Source organism: Lacerta agilis, chromosome 6, assembly GCF_009819535.1.
Source record: "Lacerta agilis isolate rLacAgi1 chromosome 6, rLacAgi1.pri, whole genome shotgun sequence".
Classification (NCBI taxonomy): Eukaryota; Metazoa; Chordata; class Lepidosauria; order Squamata; family Lacertidae; genus Lacerta; species Lacerta agilis.
Window position 1 is genome coordinate 36,321,945 of NC_046317.1, and position 19,553 is coordinate 36,341,497.

Consider the following 19,553-nt stretch of genomic DNA (forward strand, 5'->3'; position numbering starts at 1 on the left):
CCAGCATGGGCTATGTTATGTGTTAACCATGTGGATTTATTTAGTTAACAAATTTGTATACCGTTCAATTGCGGGATTGGGAGGACAACTGCCTGTAAGTGGCTTACATCCATATAAAATAAAGTATCTTGTCAGGGACTGGACTGAAGTGGAGGAATGGGAAATGCGACCTCAGTCTGATTGGCTCCTTTCAGAAGACGAGGGGAGTGGGAAGTTTTGCCCCCCTTGTCTCCAGAAGTTTCAGGAGGAGAGGGAGACAGGGATGATGTACAGCTGAATGAGGAAATGCCTAGTTACGAGATAGTTGAGGAAGAGGGAGAAGTGAGAGAGAAGCCAGCAGAGACCCCCCTGGAGAGTATGGGAGTCTAAGGGCTTGCTGGTCCCTCTGCATTCAAGAACAGAGAATGTGGAGGGATGTGCCTCCTGTGACTTTCTGTAGGGTTTCAGGATGTTGTTGGGGACGGAAGAGGAGGGACTCGGAGTAGCCAACGTCTCCTATGTGTGGAGACATGGATCTTTTGTCTTGCAACCAGATGACTGAATAATAAAATAAAATAAAATAAAATACAAATTGTTCTTCTTGCCTCTGAGGCTACCGGGGGAGGAGAGGACACTCCACGCCTGACACATGTACACTGAGCCAGTGTGGTGTAGTGGTTAAGAGCGGTAGACTCATAATCTGGGGAACCGGGTTCGCGTCTCTGCTCCTCCACATGCAGCTGCTTGGGCTAGTCACACTTCTCTGAAGTCTCTCAGCCCCTCACCTCACAGAGTGTTTGTTGTGGGGGAGGAAGGGAAAGGAGAATGTTAGCCACTTTGAGACTCCTTCGGGTAGTGATAAAGCGGGATATCAAATCCAAACTCTTCTTCTTCTACTACTACTGACAGTTGAAAACAGTTAAAAAGATGGTTAAAGAAGGCAGTAGCACTGAAGTGTACGCTGAAGGTGTCAATAGGCAGGGAGTTCCAAAGTGTAGGTGCTGCCACAGTGAAAGATGGATTTCTTAAATTTGCGGAATAAGTATTAGGCGCACCTGTAGCAGTGCCAGTTCTGCACATCAAAGAGCAAATAGGCAACCAGTCCAGGTCTCTGAGGAGGGTTGTTACATGTGACAGGGTCTCACTCCTGTCAGTGGCCATGCTGCAGCATTTTGTGCCAGTTCCATCTTCTGGATCAAGTGCAAGGGAAGCCTCGTATAGAGTGCATTGCAGTAAACTCTCCTTGAAGTCAACCATGCCTGAACTACGATGGTCAAACTGTCCTGATTGCAGCTGGTCAAAGGTGCTTCTAGCCATTGAGGTGACCTGGACCTCCAGTGACAGGGTTGGATCCAGAAGCACCCCCAAGCTACATACCTGCAACCTCATCCAGCCAGCAAGAGGACAGTTTCTTAGGCACGAGAACCACTTGCCCAGAGTGCCTACATCTAGCCAAGATTCAAGCTCAGTTTATTTTCCTTCTTCCTCAACTTTTAGTTTAAGACAAACTTTAGTTCCCCGCTAGGTACAAATATGGGGAATTGTGCCCCCTGCCTGTGACTACTGTTACAAACCAGAATCAAACAGTGACCAATAAAATGCTTGTTGGGGATCCATGCTACCACTGGCCTGGAAGAGACTTGACTCTTCAGAATAAAATATTGATGTTGATCAAAGAACTAGCGCAGTTGTAGATCAGCTGGCCAACATGAATGATGTGCCACTCAAGCAAAAGCAAGCACCTGACAGATTGCAGTTTTGCAAGACACAAGTATGGAATTTTTGGATATGCCATCCTAATCGAGGGCACTGGTTTAAGACATTTAGGCAGTCTCTTGGCCTTCCTTACAGCCATGTGTTATGTCTCCTCTTTCTCATTCAAGATCATACCAGTAAATGATGAGCCACCAGAGCTGCAACCTGGTTTAAGATCAAGTCTGGAGTGCCTGGAAGGAAAGCGAGTCTTCATCACGGCTGAATACCTCTATGCAACAGATGTTGACAGTGAAGACTCCAGGCTCATCTATATGATTGCCAGGGCTCCAAAGCATGGGGTTATTCAAAAGGATGGCTTTGTGGTGGAGAAGTTCTCTCAACACGACATCACTCAAGGATCCATCTCCTATGTGCACACAGGTAATTAGCAGCAGCAGCTGTGTTTACTTTCAACAGTCTCTTCCAGGTCTCCATGCACTTTACTAGGTATACCCTCTTATATTCCTTAATGAGTGCCTTTTGCAGACTAATCTTTGCTTTAAGCTTTATTATTTTTACAGAGAGGTTTTCCACGTTGTGTTTTCATTCATGATCAATAATTTTGTTTCCCACGAGAACATGCCATACAGTACTAGAAAACTCAGGCTGCTTCTTCTGCTCCCAAGTCTCTCATGCGGCTCAGCCTTCCACTTAATCACAGTGGTATGCAGAAGACAAAGACTAGAAATGAGCTAAAACTATAAAATCAGAATTCAATGAGAAAGTCTGCTGGAATAAAAAAAAAATGTATTCAGGTAGGCTCTGGAAGTTCAACAGGGCGGAGGCTTTTCTGACTTCAGCTCGAAGAGAGTTTCATAAAATTGGGCCCACAATACTGAATGAAGGGGTCCTTGTGGATACATGCCATAAAACCAGTCATTGTGGATAGAAGCTGGGCATCTGAGTCACTAACAGTTATTCCCCTGAAGATATCAATGTTTGTGCAGGAATATAAGGGATCCTTGAGGTATCTTTGATCCAAGTTGTTAAGGGACCTGTAAATTAATGCCAGAAACTTGAACCTGGCCTGCTACGCAACTTCCCAAACACTAGCCTCATGTTTAGCGTGATGAATTTACTTATCTCTCAACTGTCTTTTATTCACTCTTCTATTTTGAGATTTTACATATTTGAGCATTTCCCCCCTAGTGGCGACAAGGTCTTTTTTTTTTTAATAGGTGCAAACCGTAAGCAACTTTAAAGGAACCTGCCTTGGTTTTTTTAAAATATCTTTTTCTTGAAAATCAGCTGGTCAGCGTATTTAGTTACTGATTAACTTCTTATTAAATTATTATGTGCACAATTTAGCCAGAGGTAAGCATTTTAAATCTCATTAATTTTAGTTTCAGGAATTAAGTATGCCTTTAAATCTTTCTCAGTAAAATTAGTGGGCCATTGGAGCTCCTTCAGAATGGATGGGGTTCCTTCTTAAGTCTGCCAGCACTCTGTAATGTGTGGAGTGTATTGTGACCATAAAGATGGGTTGTAGCTGAGTGGCTCAGTTTCCTTTCTTTGTTGTCTTTACCTCACCTTTCTGCCTCCTCCTCTCTTGACCTCCTTCCCCTCTTCTGCCTAGTCCTGTTGAATTTGTAGCTTGTCCCTCTGGCAAGTAGCAAGGTAATCACCATAATGAGCAATTTGTTTTTGTTTTTCATTTGTCTCTCTACAGTCAGCACAGACGTGGTGTGTGTGCCTCCCTGAGTCTTGCACTATCATGCATTTCTATTTACAGATGCAGTAAATTATAGGGTAACTTTCTGACAAGATGGGCATCTATGTGATGTTAACCAGCGGCTGTTTTACCATAAATGGTGGCAACACATTTTATTACATATGTGAACCACAAGTTCAGGCTGCTTAAGACAATGACTCCAACCCATCCCCTTACTGCTCTCTTACTGTCTGCCATGGGGTGGGGTGGGGAAAAGTTACTACCTCATGTTTATTTTAAAGCCTGGTAGCTTATTTAAAGCACCTTAATTTGTGTGTATGTGTTTTCTAGGAGGAGAAATAGGTCATAGTTACCTCACAGACAGCGTAACTTTGATAATCTCAGATGGAGAAGCTGGAATAGTGGATGGTTGTTGTGCTGACACAAATTTCCCGCCACCTGTACCACTTCATCCCAATTTACCACTGTATGATCTAAACATCTCTGTGGTGCCCGTTAACAACCAGAGGCCAACCATTCAAACTGGTATGTATTTACTAAGCCACTTCTTCTCTTCAAAACATTGAGGTTAAAATCTTGACTTTTTGGGTTCAGATTGCACAGTTTTCTCTTCACTGAGTAATCTAGAGCTGTTGAAATCAGCGGGAAGGTTGCTTTACGAGTTCTGTGGAGTATGGATTGCAAGCTGAACCTAGGTTCAAGCAGGAGATTTTACCAACCTCCTCAACTTGTAGAATCAGTTTCCAATTGGTTTATGTTTTTAATAGAGAAACACACAGACAGACAGAAATGTTAGGTATTGCTTGCTATCACCTCAAACAGAGCCTAAAGAGAACAGCATTCCTTCATTCCATGCCCCTAAAATCTGGTATTTAGGGAGACACTGGCTCCAAGCAGTGGTTCCTTATTCTATGATCGTTACAGCTATTGGCAGATTTATTTTTGGATTTGCCTAAATCTTTGAAAGGGACACCTTATGGCATTAAACTGAAAAAAACTAATTCTAGTCATGCCCATGTGTTGCTCACTTCTAATGCATTACTCATGTAAGGTGTTAATCTGGTGGTGCAGGTTTAGCCCCTATCTCTGAGTAGGAGCTCGTGTTTTGGACTTCTGACAAATGCAGGTGATGCATGGTTCTTTGAGAAAGTAGATGTGGCATTGAGGATGGGGCTAAGGGCATGTGACCATGTTGGTATAAAATTTTGGAGGGCCTCCCCAAATACCTCATATGCAATATTCCAACTTCATCTTCATCGCAGATGAATGTCATTCCTGCTACACACTAAGCCAGTGATTTCAGCTTGCTGGTCTGTTATGACCCTAGATTTCTTTCCCGAGTAGTTTCAATAAATTCAGAGTCATCGTAAGTATATACAAAGTTAGAATTTTTGCCTTACTTTGCATTTAACACTTGATCTGGTTTGCTTCTTTTTATTCTCTCTCTGCTCATTCATCCAATTTGCAGTTTGTTTATTTGTTTTAGATATTTCTAGGCTGCCTTTCAAGTCGATGGCCTTCCCAATGCGGCTTACATTAATAACAAATACACAGTTCCAATAAAAACAGACAGTAAAACATGCAATTTAATTTGCAATAAAACAGTCAGTTAATAAAATTAAAGGCCCACAGAAACCTCACAGCAGTTTACACAATCAAACCTTTCAATTAAAAGCCAAGGAAAACAGTTTGAGGTGTGTGTGTAACTTACTCTCAAAACCTAAACTGAAGAAATCAGCTATACCTCTCTTAAAGGTAAATGTATATGGAGGAAGCCACTGAGGATGCTGTTTGGAAATTAACCAGCCACACAAGAACACAAAAGAGGTCTTGGGCACACCTATCTAAAAGTAAAATAAAAATCGATACCCTTCAAGATTTCCCACCCACTTCTGGTGATGTGGACCAATCACTAATGTACAAGAGCAAGTGGCAGGTCTTGTGAAAAGCCAGTCAGGAAGTATAAGAGGTTCCATTCCTCATGCTATGCTAATGAAGGGTTATTGGTTTCTACCTAGTAACAAACTTTTAAGCATTTCAATTAGTAATTCTTGGGTAGGGATGAGGTAGAATTTGATTCAGGTTGCATTTAAAGGCAGACCTATCTAATTGGCACCATAGGCACTGGGTGAGGTGGGGCCCCTGGGTGCTCCAGCCCCCCCAACATTCCCCATGAAAGGGCTGGGCACCCACAATTTTTTGTGCCAGGGCCGTGCATACCCCCGCAGGGGCATGTTTGACCGACATAAGCAAGCCCGCCAGCACGCATGGCCCCAGGCACCCACAGTCCCAGGGCCAAGCCGGTGGGCCTAATGAGCACTTTCCAAAGCAATATGCAAACTGAAACACACACATCATTCAAAATTCACACTTCTCCAAATTTTGCAGTGGAGCTCTGCAGTCAAGTAATGTGTACAAATATACATTTTTGGGCAAAATGCATATATTTATGAAAAAACATACAAACACACACACACACACACACACACACAAACACACTACTTTGCAAAAATTGTATATTGAGCAAAACCGCATACAAAATTGCATATTGGGGAAAATTCACTATACAATGCTGGTGAATTTCCTGGATCACTTCCTTCCCCCCCAATGCAAATGGATATTGAATTGTGGATAACTGAAGATTAGGAAAATGAGACATTAAGAGTAATTGAAATTGACAGATTTACCTATCTCTATTCCCTGGTGTGTAGAATTTCTACCCCACACGTCCTCAGGGACTGACTAGTTTTTCATGGTTTCTGTCTCGGTGGCAATGGAATCCACAAAACTCTTGGGACTAGATGCAATGTTACCTGCCAAAGTGGGGTTTTGACACATTGGCTAAAGCTTAGAAAATTGGGGTAAATGCAGGCCAATATCATCACAGTGAGAATGACTCCGGGATAGTCTTAATGGAGTAAGAATATAATACTATGCAAAATTAATTTCCACAATTAATTTATGCCCCAAGTAATATGAATGCACATTTCCCCCCAACGCAGGCTGGTGTAGGATTTTTGTACTTTGAATCATAATCCCTAACTAGATCTCCATCTGGATCCATTGCTAAACACAGATGTACAAAAAAAAAATTGGCATTGGGTTTGCCTCTGAAAATCCAAGTACAAAATATTAGGGTCAGCATTTTACTGCCAAAGATGGATTTGGAGCACCCGAGTCTCTTTTGGACTACCAAAATGAAGTGTCACTGAAATTTCAGTATTTTAACCATCCATTTGAAGCTTCAGAAATTGAAACATGAAGCTGGCTAATAAATTAGCAGAAAAAGATTATGGTTTGCAGACAGTGCTGTTTTGCTCTGACTTCATTTGTTGTTCAACATATTGGATGGTTTAGTTCATAGTATTTGAAAACAGACAGCATCTAAACCAAGTTTTTCCAGTTAGTAGTGGGTGTATTGCTCACAGATAAAATACAATATTTCATTCAACTAAGTATTTTGGCTTGCATCAAATTTATATAGATGTTTAGAATATTTAAGTTCTTTGGAATTGGGGAGGGAAGGAAGGATCAGTCTATTTCTGCTCCATTTCCCTTCTACATGTGTTCTCCCATCACATTTCTACATTATTCTGTGAATTTTTAGAAATCTGGGGAAATGCAGTTAAATGCATATTTTGAAATCTGATTGATAATAATGTTCCAATCTGCACATTGTCAGACTGGTCTATGCAAAGATTTAATCCCTGCTTGGGAGTGACAACCAAACGCTAATGTTACCATCTCTTCTTGCCGCCATAATGTGTGCTTGTTTCCTTAAACAAGGGAGCAAACTGTATAAAGAGCCACAAATGCAACTTTTGATCTGAGAGTGTACATTTAGCTGTGCTACGATTGTGGCAGGTCTCTGGTGATGGTGATTCTGAGAAAAGTCACAGGGGAATGTTTGTGACCAGCTCTGAACTAACTCATGATTCCATGTTCCTTTGCCCACCTATGTCAAATGGACAATGATCGTTAGCACAGTATCCTGGAAAACAGGTCTCAAACTCAGCTCTTGGAAGAATCTTGGGCAGAAGATTTCCCCACTTGAGATCTCTAACTAGATCAAGCTAGGGTCTTGTATGTTTGTACACTCATACCTACACAGCCAAACTGCGGGAGGCAGTGAAGGATAGGCGTGCCTGGCGTGCTCTGGTCCATGGGGTCACGAAGAGTCGGACACGACTGAACGACTGAATGACTGAACAACAACAACAACCTACACAACATGATATTTAGGAGTGAAAAGAAAGAAAAGAAAAGAAAGGCATTTCTAGGTTAAGATATAGCAATGTTGTTTTTTTCCTGAGCTTCACACTGGTAAGGCACAATACAACTGAGATTGGAAATTCCATAGTTCCAATAGAAGGCTAGAACTTGGAAAAATTCAACTGGTGCGGAAGAGTGAGCAAGGTCACTGGTGACACAGCTCCATTCCATCTGTGCAGGCTCCCTCTCAACAGAAGGAATTCAGCAACATGATATTTGTAGCTTTATTCATTGACTCATTGCTTTCCAGTTTTGTAGTTCTGGGTTGTTATTATCATTATTTTAAAAAGCAGGTTATTTGCACGTGCTTAGCAATGAAATAAAGCTATTCTTTCTTCACTAATTAAGTGCAACTCAGTCATCTGGCACAGATCATCAATAACTCAGAAGGCATCAATGAACTTAACTCTTTATTCAAAGGAATAAAAGCAGATCATGCCTAATAAGTACAGCAGCTCTGTTCCCAGGAGGTCTTGCCCCAATGAGGCAGTTGCAAGAACTGAAGGTTTTTGCCTTCCCACAGTTCCCTAAGTCTCCTCCTCTCCTGGGTCCTTCCCAAGCAACCTGAGGCTTCTTTGCATGGTCTGTCTTTGCTCTATCCTCTTCATACCTCTGCAAGTTCTGGGAGACCAGGGAGGAGGGGAGCTGGTCAAAGCAGGAGGAGGAGACTCCCTGGCTTCTTCAGCAGTGTGCCTCATCTCTGCCTCTTGGTCCCACTCCTCTCCAGCCTCTGCTTCCACCTTGGCCTCTTCCTGCTCACTAAACCATGTTATCTCTTCAGCTTCCCACACCTCTTCCTCCCAGTCTGCTCCCTCTTCTCTGATCATGCATCATCACCCCACCACCAACTCTCTGTATTTGAGCCTTCTTCCCCTGGGGGTTCCCTTTTTTCCACAAGCAACTAACTTGCCCATGGACAGTGTTGGACTTGGAGAACATGGTTCAGTTAAAAGCCCTAGAATGTTATATGTTGTTCAGTCGTTCAGTCGTGTCCGACTCTTCATGACCGCATGGACCAGAGCATGCCAGGCATGCCTATCTTTCACTGCCTCCTGCAGTTTGGCCAATGTATGTATATACAAGCTGCCATCTTTAAATGTCTATTAAATAGGTTTAATGCTTCACTTTCTGACAGGGTGGTTGAGAGGGTGAATGATCTAAGAAAGTGTTATTCACCCCAAGTCTATCAGGGACTGGACAGAGGAGGAATGGTGGAGGCCGCTTCCCCAGCCTGACCCTTCCAGAGAAGAGGAAGACAGTATAGATTTACAACAGTGTTTAGTGGGAGGTCACAGTTCAGAAGAGGGAAAATGCTGGAAAATGATGGGAGAGGAGCAAGAAGAAGAGGAAGCACCAGGGAAGAGACAGCTGACAGACTCTGTCTTTAGAAAGCATTCTCCTAGTACCTGGCGGGCACTGAAAGGTGGAGAGCAGAGAGCTCAGAGGCAGAAGGCACAGATCATCCACCGTAGGGATGACGTATAATGGGAGAGACGGAGGGGGTGGGGTTTCACTCAGAGCAACACCATTACTTTAGGAGGCTGCATTTCAAAGCCTCTCTCTGTGAATATTGAATAAACAACATTGGTAAGAACTTCCTTGTCTTATCCATTCCTGGCAACCTGCCATGGGACGAGGGGGTCCTCTGAAGCATGACAGAGTCTTAAAAATACTTTGTACATTACTTTACACTTAATTATTAAAGCAATATGAATTTGTAAGAAATATTATGCTTCAAAATGATTTATTTTGCATATTATTAATGCTTAAATTACAAAATGTTGCTAACATCCAACTTGACATTCCCCATTCCTGGCTCTTCACAATATCTTGACCCCTCACTGCATTCCAATATTCTATTTGTAGTTGTTCATTTTGTGTGTGGGGTGAGGTCATGGAAATGATAACATTGCCCCATACCTCCAACCCTGTGAGATAGCCAAATTTTACAAAGGGGAGTTTAAAGCAATTTAGCTACATCATTGATTGCATCTATTTTGAACACCAAGCTATATAAACACCATAGAAATTGATAAGAGGAGAATAGTTTGGATTATGCAAATATCAATTGAACCCATGCTTTATAGCTTTCCACACCTGTCAGGCACTGTGAGAAGAATGACTGCTTAATGTTTGCTACCATCTAGAGATACACAGCAGCCCAATACTGCTGAGTAAGTTATCTTGAGCTGAAACTAGTGCTTTTCTCAGCAGCTACTGACCGGATCAATAACCGATTATGTTGAGGTGCTAGACAGGCAGGCTGTGATGACTTAGCAGCCTCTTAGTTATGAACAAAGTAGAGTTGGGAATAGTGTGGATAACATTATTCTTCTGCCCTTTTTTCAAGGGGAGATGTTTGTGGTGGAAGAGGGGTCATCAGCATGTGTCAGTTTAAAATATCTGGATGCCTCAGATGAAGACACAACTCTAGAGGAGCTAACTTTCTTCTTGGAAACTAGTCCTCATTATGGATACTTGGAGAACATCCTTCCTACACCCGGACATGAGAAGAGCAATGCTGGAGTTAATATAAGTGAGTTATATACTTGTTGCTCTACCTCTCTCCCCCCGCCCCCCGGACCCATCACTCAAGGGCAACAATTATGCATTGATATACCATGAAGGAGAAACTGATTAGTACAAGGTTAAACTCTCTCCCAGGCCCAAACACTAATATTGGGCCAAAATATTATACTAAATCTTTAGAAGGAGGGCAATATGGTTTGGGTGTTTTTCATCACCCCTGTACTAAGGTTGCTTTGAAATGATTTCTAGGCTGTCATCACCTTTCTCTACATTTTCTTAAGCTTTTTGGGGGGCGGGCGGGCGTATATATTTTAAGTGACTGGATCGAAGGAAGGAAAAATCTTAAGTGACTCTGGATCTGAAGGAGCCTTTCAAGAAACACACTCCACTCCCTGTCACAATAGATTTATAGTCAAATGCCTCCCACCCCCATCTGTGCTACACTGATTCAGAAAGTAGACCCATGCTTAACCTCTTTGCACAAAATGCTCATATACAGGGTTAGGTAATGTATCAGAGAAGAACTTGGCACTTCCCTAGAATCTCCTATGTTTCCATAGAAAGTTGGCACGTGGATTTCCCCTGCAGTTCCCCACTTCGATATATATGTTAAAAGTGTAAGCAGAGCAAGACTGTGTATTTGGTTTCACCTTCCCCTCTCCTCTCCCTATACTTTAGGGAAGAGGGAGAGGGTAGTAGGTGGCAGAAGACTGCTACAGTGGCAGACCTGGGTGCTATGGCGCCCTATGCGAAGCCAAATTTTGGTGCCTTCCCAAAGGATGGGTAAGGAGGGAGCCTGCTTTGGGAAGGAGGTGTGAGGGCTCTGGCAGGGTCCTAGAGCCCCCCTCCTTTTCAAAGCTGGTAAAGCTCTAACTAGGCAAACCTAGGCTTTGAGAAAACACCCCCTCAGCTCATTGCCCAATGCACAGCCCTAAATCTGCCCCTTGCTGCTAGTAGCACAGTGGAACTTTTCTGTAGGGACATGCCCTGCCCAGGATTTTGGGTCTTGATTACCAGAAGGAAATTATGCTTTGTGCACCGTTTTCTATTTTCACGAAACCCTTTGCTGCTTGTTTCTCATTTCTGCAAAGTAAAGCATTTTATTTATTTATTTATTTATTTATTTATTTATTTATTTATTTATTTATATGCTGTTAAATCACAAAACATTTCAAAGCAGTTTGCAGCATTAAGAAGATAAAAATCATACAATAGAAGCATAAGAAGTTAGAAACAATAAAAAAACTAATTTTAAAAATAAGCATCAATATACCATTGTGGAGGGTGGACTCTTAATTACCCGCATAGGCCTGGTGAAATAAAAAACCTTTCGACAGGCTTTTAAAAACTGGAATGGAAGGAGCCTGCTGGGAAAGACAAGGAACTGGCAAGAACAGCTGGTGTTTGAGCCCCAATTTGAGTTGGGCTTTGCTTGAAGGGGATTTGTATCCAAATCAAATTTGGCATATTGTATTATTTGTTTGTTACGTTTATTCCCAGCTTACCTCCAAGGACCTGAAGTTGATGTGCATAGTTCTCCGCCACCTCTCCATATTTTCCTCACAACAACCCTGTGAGGTAGGTTAGGCTAAGAGGGAACTGAGTAGACCAAGGCCCAAGCTTCATGAGCTAGTGGGTATTTGAAGAAATTTGAGAAGCCCCTTTCAAAATCCACTCCATCTGTACATGGAGCAGAGTCTCTTCAGATACTTCTGGGCTGTTAATATTTTGTGGGAGCAATTCAATCGCATACCAAAATGTTAGGTTTGTGCGCGTTTGAAGTAGATTGAAGTGCTCTTTAACCCAACAAATCCACTTAGAAAACAAAAACAAAACTGGACTGAATAAACAAGTTGTCCAATGGAGCCCTCCCTTCCTCCCAGTCTTAATGGACAAGAAGATTACAGATGGCAAAAGCTGTTTCCCTATGGATGCTGGACACCGGCTATATGCAGTAGAGTTCTTAGCTGTATATGCAAGATGATTTACGTGTATACTTAAAATATGAAATATGAGTTTGACAAGGAGTCAAGACTGGCCTTCACTTCTGTTGCATATACTCTCAGCAGTAAATGTGAAAAATAATAGAATGGATTTAATTCTCTGCTTTTAACACTTTGACTCTCTCCAAAAGGTGTGTTCACTTTTCAAAGTCTCCAGGCTGGTTATATCAATTACGTTCAGTCAAAGCATGAGTATTTAGAACCCTCCTCTGATCACTTCATGGTGTCTGTTAGTGATGGCTTTCATAAATCTTTGGCAATGCCTTTCTACATCATCATCGATCCAGTTAATGATGAAATCCCAAGCCTGCAACTTAGGAACTTAACGGTAAGTCTGAGAACTTCTTCCACGGCAATTCTTTGCTTTCTGTAATCTATTTGCACAAAATGAAAGCCAGGTATAAAAACATGAGAGATATCGAACAATGTTATAATAGGCGGACGATGGTAGACAGCAATTCATTGGATGTGCCAGGTATATCACCCCTGTGCAGATGTACTCTGCCATCTGTCTTAAATGTATGTTTCATGAAAGCTATTGGAAGCAGTGTAGAAAATACCATAGAATATGCCAAAAGGTTTCCAACGTATTTGTCATTTACTGGGGAAGCGGCTCTGCTCTCCAACCCCTCCACAATACACTTTACTTGCTGAATTGTCTGTCCAGTCAAGAAAACTCACAGTTTCTCCCATTTATTTTGTAGCCTCATTTTACACCCGTTTTCACATTCACTCCCATGTCTGTGCCTTCTTCCTCCCTCCTTTTCTGCAACCCTCCTTTAGCGTAGACCATCTCCTGTATCCTCCTCTTCTGATACATTGTAACTGCAAATCACTCTTTTTACCTTCCACCCAATTATGTGTGGAATGTAGTCCACCGAGAGCAGTCAAGTACAACATTCCTTGTTTTCCTAGAGTGGACATGCAAGGGAATGTTTGGTCCACCAATCGAAACTTCCTGTTCCTCCTGGCCTGGAGCATCCTTCCTTGCATGTGACTAGTGGGTGTTTGTGACCTTTCCAGACCTGGTAAAAGGACAAGGCATGCTGGCACTCCCTCCTTTTCCATCTTCTTTTCGTCCTGCAAACTTCCTGGAATAAACTGCTGGCTGCCGGCCAATCAGTCCCCCAGGTTATATCCCTTATGGGATAAACCTGTTAGTATATGTTTGTTGTTGTTGACAGCTATGCTTCTGGGATCACAACTATGCTCTGCCTGATCGTGAGTAAACTTTCTTTTTATTGCTTATGAATAAGACTGTGGTGTCTTTATTCTTTTAGGAGAGATTCAAGGAGTCCTACCAGGAAAATATTAGAACACATTTCAATCTGGACAAGCCAGATTGAATTGCGTATTGTCTTAAGAAACTCACATGAGTTTGCAACTAGTTTTCTGCTGTGTAAAGGGGAATGTAAACTCTGCTAAGTAAAGGAACTTGCTAGTGCACGTTAGGAAGGATATTAATAAACAATATATCCTCTCCTGCCACCCTGAACATTCCCTCATTATGAAGCCTCCATCCCCTCCTATTCTGCAACCCCTTCCGTACCCTTGCTTTCATCTTCACCCCCACTCCTTCCTGGTTTACAAACCCCCCCCTTTGCACTCCCCCATTTTCACCTTCACTCCCTTTTCCCTTCTTCCTTTCCCCAACTACTCCTAGCATACAGGCCACACCCTCCACTCCATTTCCTTCACTCTCCTATTCTGCAGCCTCCTTTGCACACTCCCTCCCTTTTCCTTTCTTCCATCCTTTCACCCTCCTTTTTTCAGATCCTCCTCTGTGTCTTCCTTCTGCATATATATGTTACTGCATCTTTAAGAAGAGTAGGATCTTAAGAGTAATCCTGTACACATATTGGTGTTTGCTTGTTAATAAAATACCTTCTCTAAATTACTACATTGGGTAGAATTCTGCACCATGCTATGGTGAAGGTGGGTGAATCTACACACAAGGGGGAAACACTATAAATAAATCAGAAATTACATCATTATAACAAAAGAAAAAAAAACGCTGTGTATAAATCGCATAGAAATTTCTTTTGCTCTCTTGCCCCATCTGGTGTTGCATATTTATAATGCATTCAAACATGTTTTTTGACTAATGTAGCTGAGTCTGGTCTCATTAGTTTGCCAGACAGAGTGAGCCACTGCTCTTGCCCCTGGGGCATGCTGTTTCTCACCTGGTCATCATGGTTTTTTAAATGAGAAGGAGGCCATAGGAGGGGTGGGAGGGAGGGATGCACTCGAACTGGTGACTTGTTTAACTTAACTACCAGTGTCCTCTTATCCAGGACTTACTTATAAGAGTACAATGTAGCCCTTTCCCTCCCTTCTGAAGCTAGTACCCATAGGGGTACATGCAGCTCAGACTTGAGTAGGAAATGGAAAGGAAAGGAAAAATTAAATGATTAATGACAAATTAGACAGGAAACATGCGGGGCGAGGGAAAGAATTAGGATAATGAAATCCTTGAAATGAAGCAGATTTATTTTTGATAGTGCAGCTGCAGATGCGATTTCTTAATCCTCTGTCTCCAGTAAGCGTGGACACCACCATAAACACTCCATATTTGCAGTGTGTGTGTGTGTGTTTCTTGTCGACTTCCATGGCACAAAATAAAAGCTCAGTAAATATGGGCCTCCATATGTGGTTCTCAGCTGGTGTAAGTCCCTGAATGAGAAACATGTGAAGGGAGGAATTAATGCTGCACACATGGTGGCTGAACTTGAAAGCAATAGAAATTGCACCTGAGAATATTTTACACTGGGTTATGAAACGTTTGAAGATGAATGGGAGCTTGAACCCTCCTTAATGTATTGCATCATTGGTGTTTCCAGGGGGGCAAGGGATTATAAATGTGTGAGCTTGACACATGAGAGAGATAGCACTTCCTTCAAGTGAACAGCGAACTGCATCAGGCTTAAATAAAACCACTCACAGGAAGATGAAAAGAATTTGAAGAGAACGTATCTAGACAAACTCTTCCTGTCTCAATGGCTGGACTGTTGTTTGGCTTTGACCTGGATCCAAAAAGAGCTTAGTACCTGCTACCTTGCAGCCTTTGTAAAACTCAAAAGAGACCTACCTCACAGTTTATTGTAAGGATGAATGGGACAGAAATAGTTGTGTTTTTTTTTAAACACCAGTTAATTTATTATAATTGAAAATTGATTTAGGTATAGTATAAACATTACAGTATATCATAGTGTAATAATGGGGGTGGTGGTGACCCTAGGTATCATTCTAAAATTGTTCGAAACATCTCATTTCTCCACAAAGCTTTCTTGGGGTTTTTTTGTTTTGGTAAAGTTTAGCATTATTATTTCATGTTATAATGTTTATAAAACAGAGAGAACAATTATAACAGCAAACAAACATTAAAAGATGAAAAGCCAAACTATGAAATAGGCATGTAGAATGAGTAGTTGCACGTGAGTTAAAATAATACTCAAAGGCTATCAGCTTGAGGGTCTGAGAAAGATAGTTCCAGATTCTCCAGGCTTGTCTTGGAATAGATGGTTCAACTATATATGTCATAATAGAATGCCAAATCATATAAAAAGTATATAGAGGTGCTAGTCATTATTGAAATCTCAAATTAGGTGCGGTTTTCTTCGTTATACTCCACAAACCTTAGTTGCATTCGTAATTCATGGTTGGCTCAAACAACCCACATCATTTTTTTTCTTTTCAGAAAAGCAAGAGTGTCCCAGAGTTTTATCATCCCTCATATTTTGGATTTGTTTAAACTTCCAGTATTTATTGTATACAATTGTAGGTTCAATCTTTAAATGGAAAAGTAACACTCTTTAGCCTTTGTGTTCTAAACCATATTTCTTTCCTGGAATATTTATTTATTGCTTCTAGGATATGTTTTTGACATTTCTTTATTTCAAGGAAGGGGAATTTGTAGCCATCCATATGTTGAGGGGCTCCAACTCCCATCAGCCTCAGCCAGCTTGGCCAATGGTCAAGTCCTATCCCCTCGGGAGGCCCATAGATTTCCCAGTCTGTTTTTCTTCTTCACAATCTTAGCAACAAAGGGAAAAGACTCCCCCTTGCTTCAGAACATTTCCAAATCTGGGATCAATCTAGTTGGCTCATTATAGACAACTTCACTGGGGTCCTATACCAATGAGCCGTAATTTTAACATGATTTAACATCATTTTAACAGAGTGATAGCAGTGTGAATCTGTTGCAACAAAAGCAGCAGAGTGCAGTAGCATCTTACAGATTAAGGTAGCAGCATCCCTGCCAGTGGAAGACACCTGCCAATGCAGCAGTGAGTGAGGAAAAAATTGTGACTCATCCTCCTTTCTGCATTTGTCTATACACCCCAAATTTCCTCCAGAGGGACCTAAAACTCTACAAGAAGTTGGACACCAACCGCTCAGGGGTCACATAACTAGCTAGCATGCCAGAGTCTTGTTCAGATCAGTTTTAGTGGTGAGAGGACTGTGGGGAGGATTGCTAAAAATGGCCTCCCTCCCCCCCTTTCCAAGGATGGTTGTCTTCCAGAGAACAGAACTGAACACAGCCTAATGGATATATTATGGCATAAGCCTTTGATCGAGTTATTATTATCATTTAAATCAAAGCAGACATGTATTTGTCCAAATTGTTCCACATATAATGCCATACATGTACATTGAACTGTAAACCTGAGCTCCATATTCAGGCATACTGCAGAAAAACCTTCAGCTGTATGTGCACATGTAGATTCCTAGGATTGTAACCCCAATGAGCACCGGGCCAATGCTTGCAATCTATAGTGTAAATTAAAGTCCTGATAAAAGACTTCGTTTTCTTTGGCTACGTTTTTAGAAAAGCAAACTAGTTTGGGATCACCCGTACGTGCTGCTCTTCCCAATTAGAGTTGCAGAAAGAAAGAAAGAAAGAAAGAAAGAAAGAAAGAAAGAAAGAAAGAAAGCCAATCTCTACTTTCTAATGGAATTGAACCAACATACCAGATGAGCCATGTAACTAGGTATCTGAATTGTTTAGACACATTGGTTTGCTTCTTCATGACATGAAAGTAAACAATCTACAAATAGAGAAAAGAGACAGCTCCACACTCTGTATTATATGTTAGTTGAAGTGCAAAAAAACTGTGGTGGGACATATGCAGTATGGCTTCTTTTTAAACAAATATGTGTGCATATGTTGGGGAGCAGGCAAGGTAATGCTTTGCCAGGAGTTTTCTTGTTTATCCTACAACTCTCTTGACGAAAGCAGAACTGGTGCAAACTAATTGGGGGGTATTCCTATGGAGCCGTCCATTTGCAGAGTGAAAACATGAGAACTGAAATGAATGTGGGGTGGTGATAATGAGATTCTAAGTAATTTCCCCTAACTTGAATTTCCTTGGATATATTCAAAACTGATTACTGTTATGCATGCACTGTAGTGTTGTTTTTGAGGCAGGTGGAACTACAGTGCCCTAGTACTGAACTTGGATAGCTGATACCTTTGCATCCATCAAGAGAACTTAATTTAAGCAAATTCAAGATAAATCTCAAATGTGGACATTCAGTTGACAATTCATTTTCACATGGAATTGGAATGTTGATTGTCCGTTCAGTTTCAGGTGTTGTATGATACTTTCCTTTCATCTTTAAAACAGAGCCTCCTTATTTATGATGCAAGTAATCTGCCAATGGGCAGGATTGCCACTGAGCAAGTCTGGATGAAACAGTTCCTCTTCGGGTCCTCCTGTCTGCATGCACACATTCACTAAAGCCGCTATATTAACAGGGGAATCGCAGGGCAATAAGCCTAAAAGATATATGTCCAGATAAAAGAAATAACCAGTCTAGAAGCTAACTTCTTTTGGGACACACAGACTGTTTCACATTTGCATACTACTTCCTGCTTGCTCCCTGTGGTATATTTGCTCTTGTATTAGAACTGAAATGCTTTAAAAAGTAGGTTCTTTTAGTAAAGATTCTCTTGCTTCTTAATTCTGTAATTTTCAACCTTTTTTTTCTTTTTTGAAATTCATCTTTTCGTCTAGGTAATGGAAGGTGACATTAAGGCAATGGGTCCTGGCACCATCAATGTTGAAGATTTTGATGTCCCTCAAGATGTGCTGAGATTCTACGTTGCTACTCCACCTCTCCATGGTCTGATACTAAATGGAATTTATGGCAGAGATACTCGACGTTACAAACAACTAAGCCCAGCAGTACTCCATAAAGATTTAGAAATCCACAGCTTTACACTGGAAGAACTTAAACAAGGTTGGGGCATCATTTTATTGCCTGTTTATGGGGAGTATGAAATGCACTTGTGTGTGTGTGTGTGTGTGTGTGTGTGTGTGTGTGTTGTACAGCTTGAAACTCATCTTGAGAGGGACAATGTATAGAACGTATAGAATGTTTATAAGACGCACCTAGTTTTTAGAGGAGGAAAGGGGAAAAGCCCAGCTTTTTTGAGGATCAGCTGAAAGTGGTGCAGCTTTTTTTGCAAAGGGCAAAGCCCAGCTTTTTTGAGGATCAGCTGGAAGTGGTGCAGCATTTTTGCAAAGGGAAAAGCCCCGTTTTTATGGGGTTCAACTCACAGTTCTGCAGCTTCTAGTCCTACAGCCATTTCTACAGTTTCCAGACAGATAATCTAATCAGCCAGTCACATGTTGCTGGGGAAACAAACAGCGTCCCTCTGCATTAAACAATGGAGGCCTGGGCAAGGGGGCGGGGTTGGAAAGGGAGCCTTATCTCTCTCCCGATCACTTGCTGAACAGCTGTTCAGCGGCTTCCTTTCAACACCCCTTTCTCTCTTTGTAAAAAAAAAAGACCACAATCTGCTTTTGGCTCCTAGGCAATTCGGCTCCAGGGACCATGCATTCACTCCATAAGACTTTTTAGGAGGAAAAAAGTGTGTCTTATGGAGCATAAATATGGTATGACAGTATCTGAGCAAGGTAATATCTAAACATGGTTTGCTCTATCATAAGGCAAAGTCAGTGACTGCCTGCCCCTGTCCCTCCCCACTCCCAGTTTAAAAAGCACTCACAGTCCTCCTCAAACAAAATCCAAATGTAGCCTTTTTATTGGGTAATAATCTCTTTGGCACACACCATGGAGACTTGGTTGGTATGCCTACAGCTGCAGAGACAGAACAAAGCCAGCTCTGTGTCTTCCATTACTGCTTCAATGTCACTGTCCCAGCATCCCATGCCCTACATCCTAGTTGGCTCTCCTAATCTGCATGTAGCAAGTTCATTCGTCTCTTATTTCCAAACTGTATGTGAGTGCTGAGGAAAGGAAGCTGATTGAATATTCTCTTCCAATTCCACTTGTGGGGCTCCAAAGTTGGTAAAAAAAAAAAAAATCTCCTCTAG

The 19,553-nt window shown here is 41.7% G+C and overlaps 1 protein-coding gene across 1 annotated transcript in view; it reads left to right on the top strand.

Annotated features, from left to right (window-relative positions):
* Positions 1-19,553, top strand: part of LOC117048296 (FRAS1-related extracellular matrix protein 1-like) — a 98,528-nt gene that overhangs the window by 18,157 nt on the left and 60,818 nt on the right. The window contains exons 15-19 of the mRNA XM_033151959.1: positions 1,863-2,115; positions 3,737-3,931; positions 10,029-10,214; positions 12,342-12,538; positions 18,228-18,453. Coding sequence (XP_033007850.1) covers positions 1,863-2,115; positions 3,737-3,931; positions 10,029-10,214; positions 12,342-12,538; positions 18,228-18,453 — 1,057 coding nt within the window. The remainder of the gene's footprint in view (positions 1-1,862; positions 2,116-3,736; positions 3,932-10,028; positions 10,215-12,341; positions 12,539-18,227; positions 18,454-19,553) is intronic.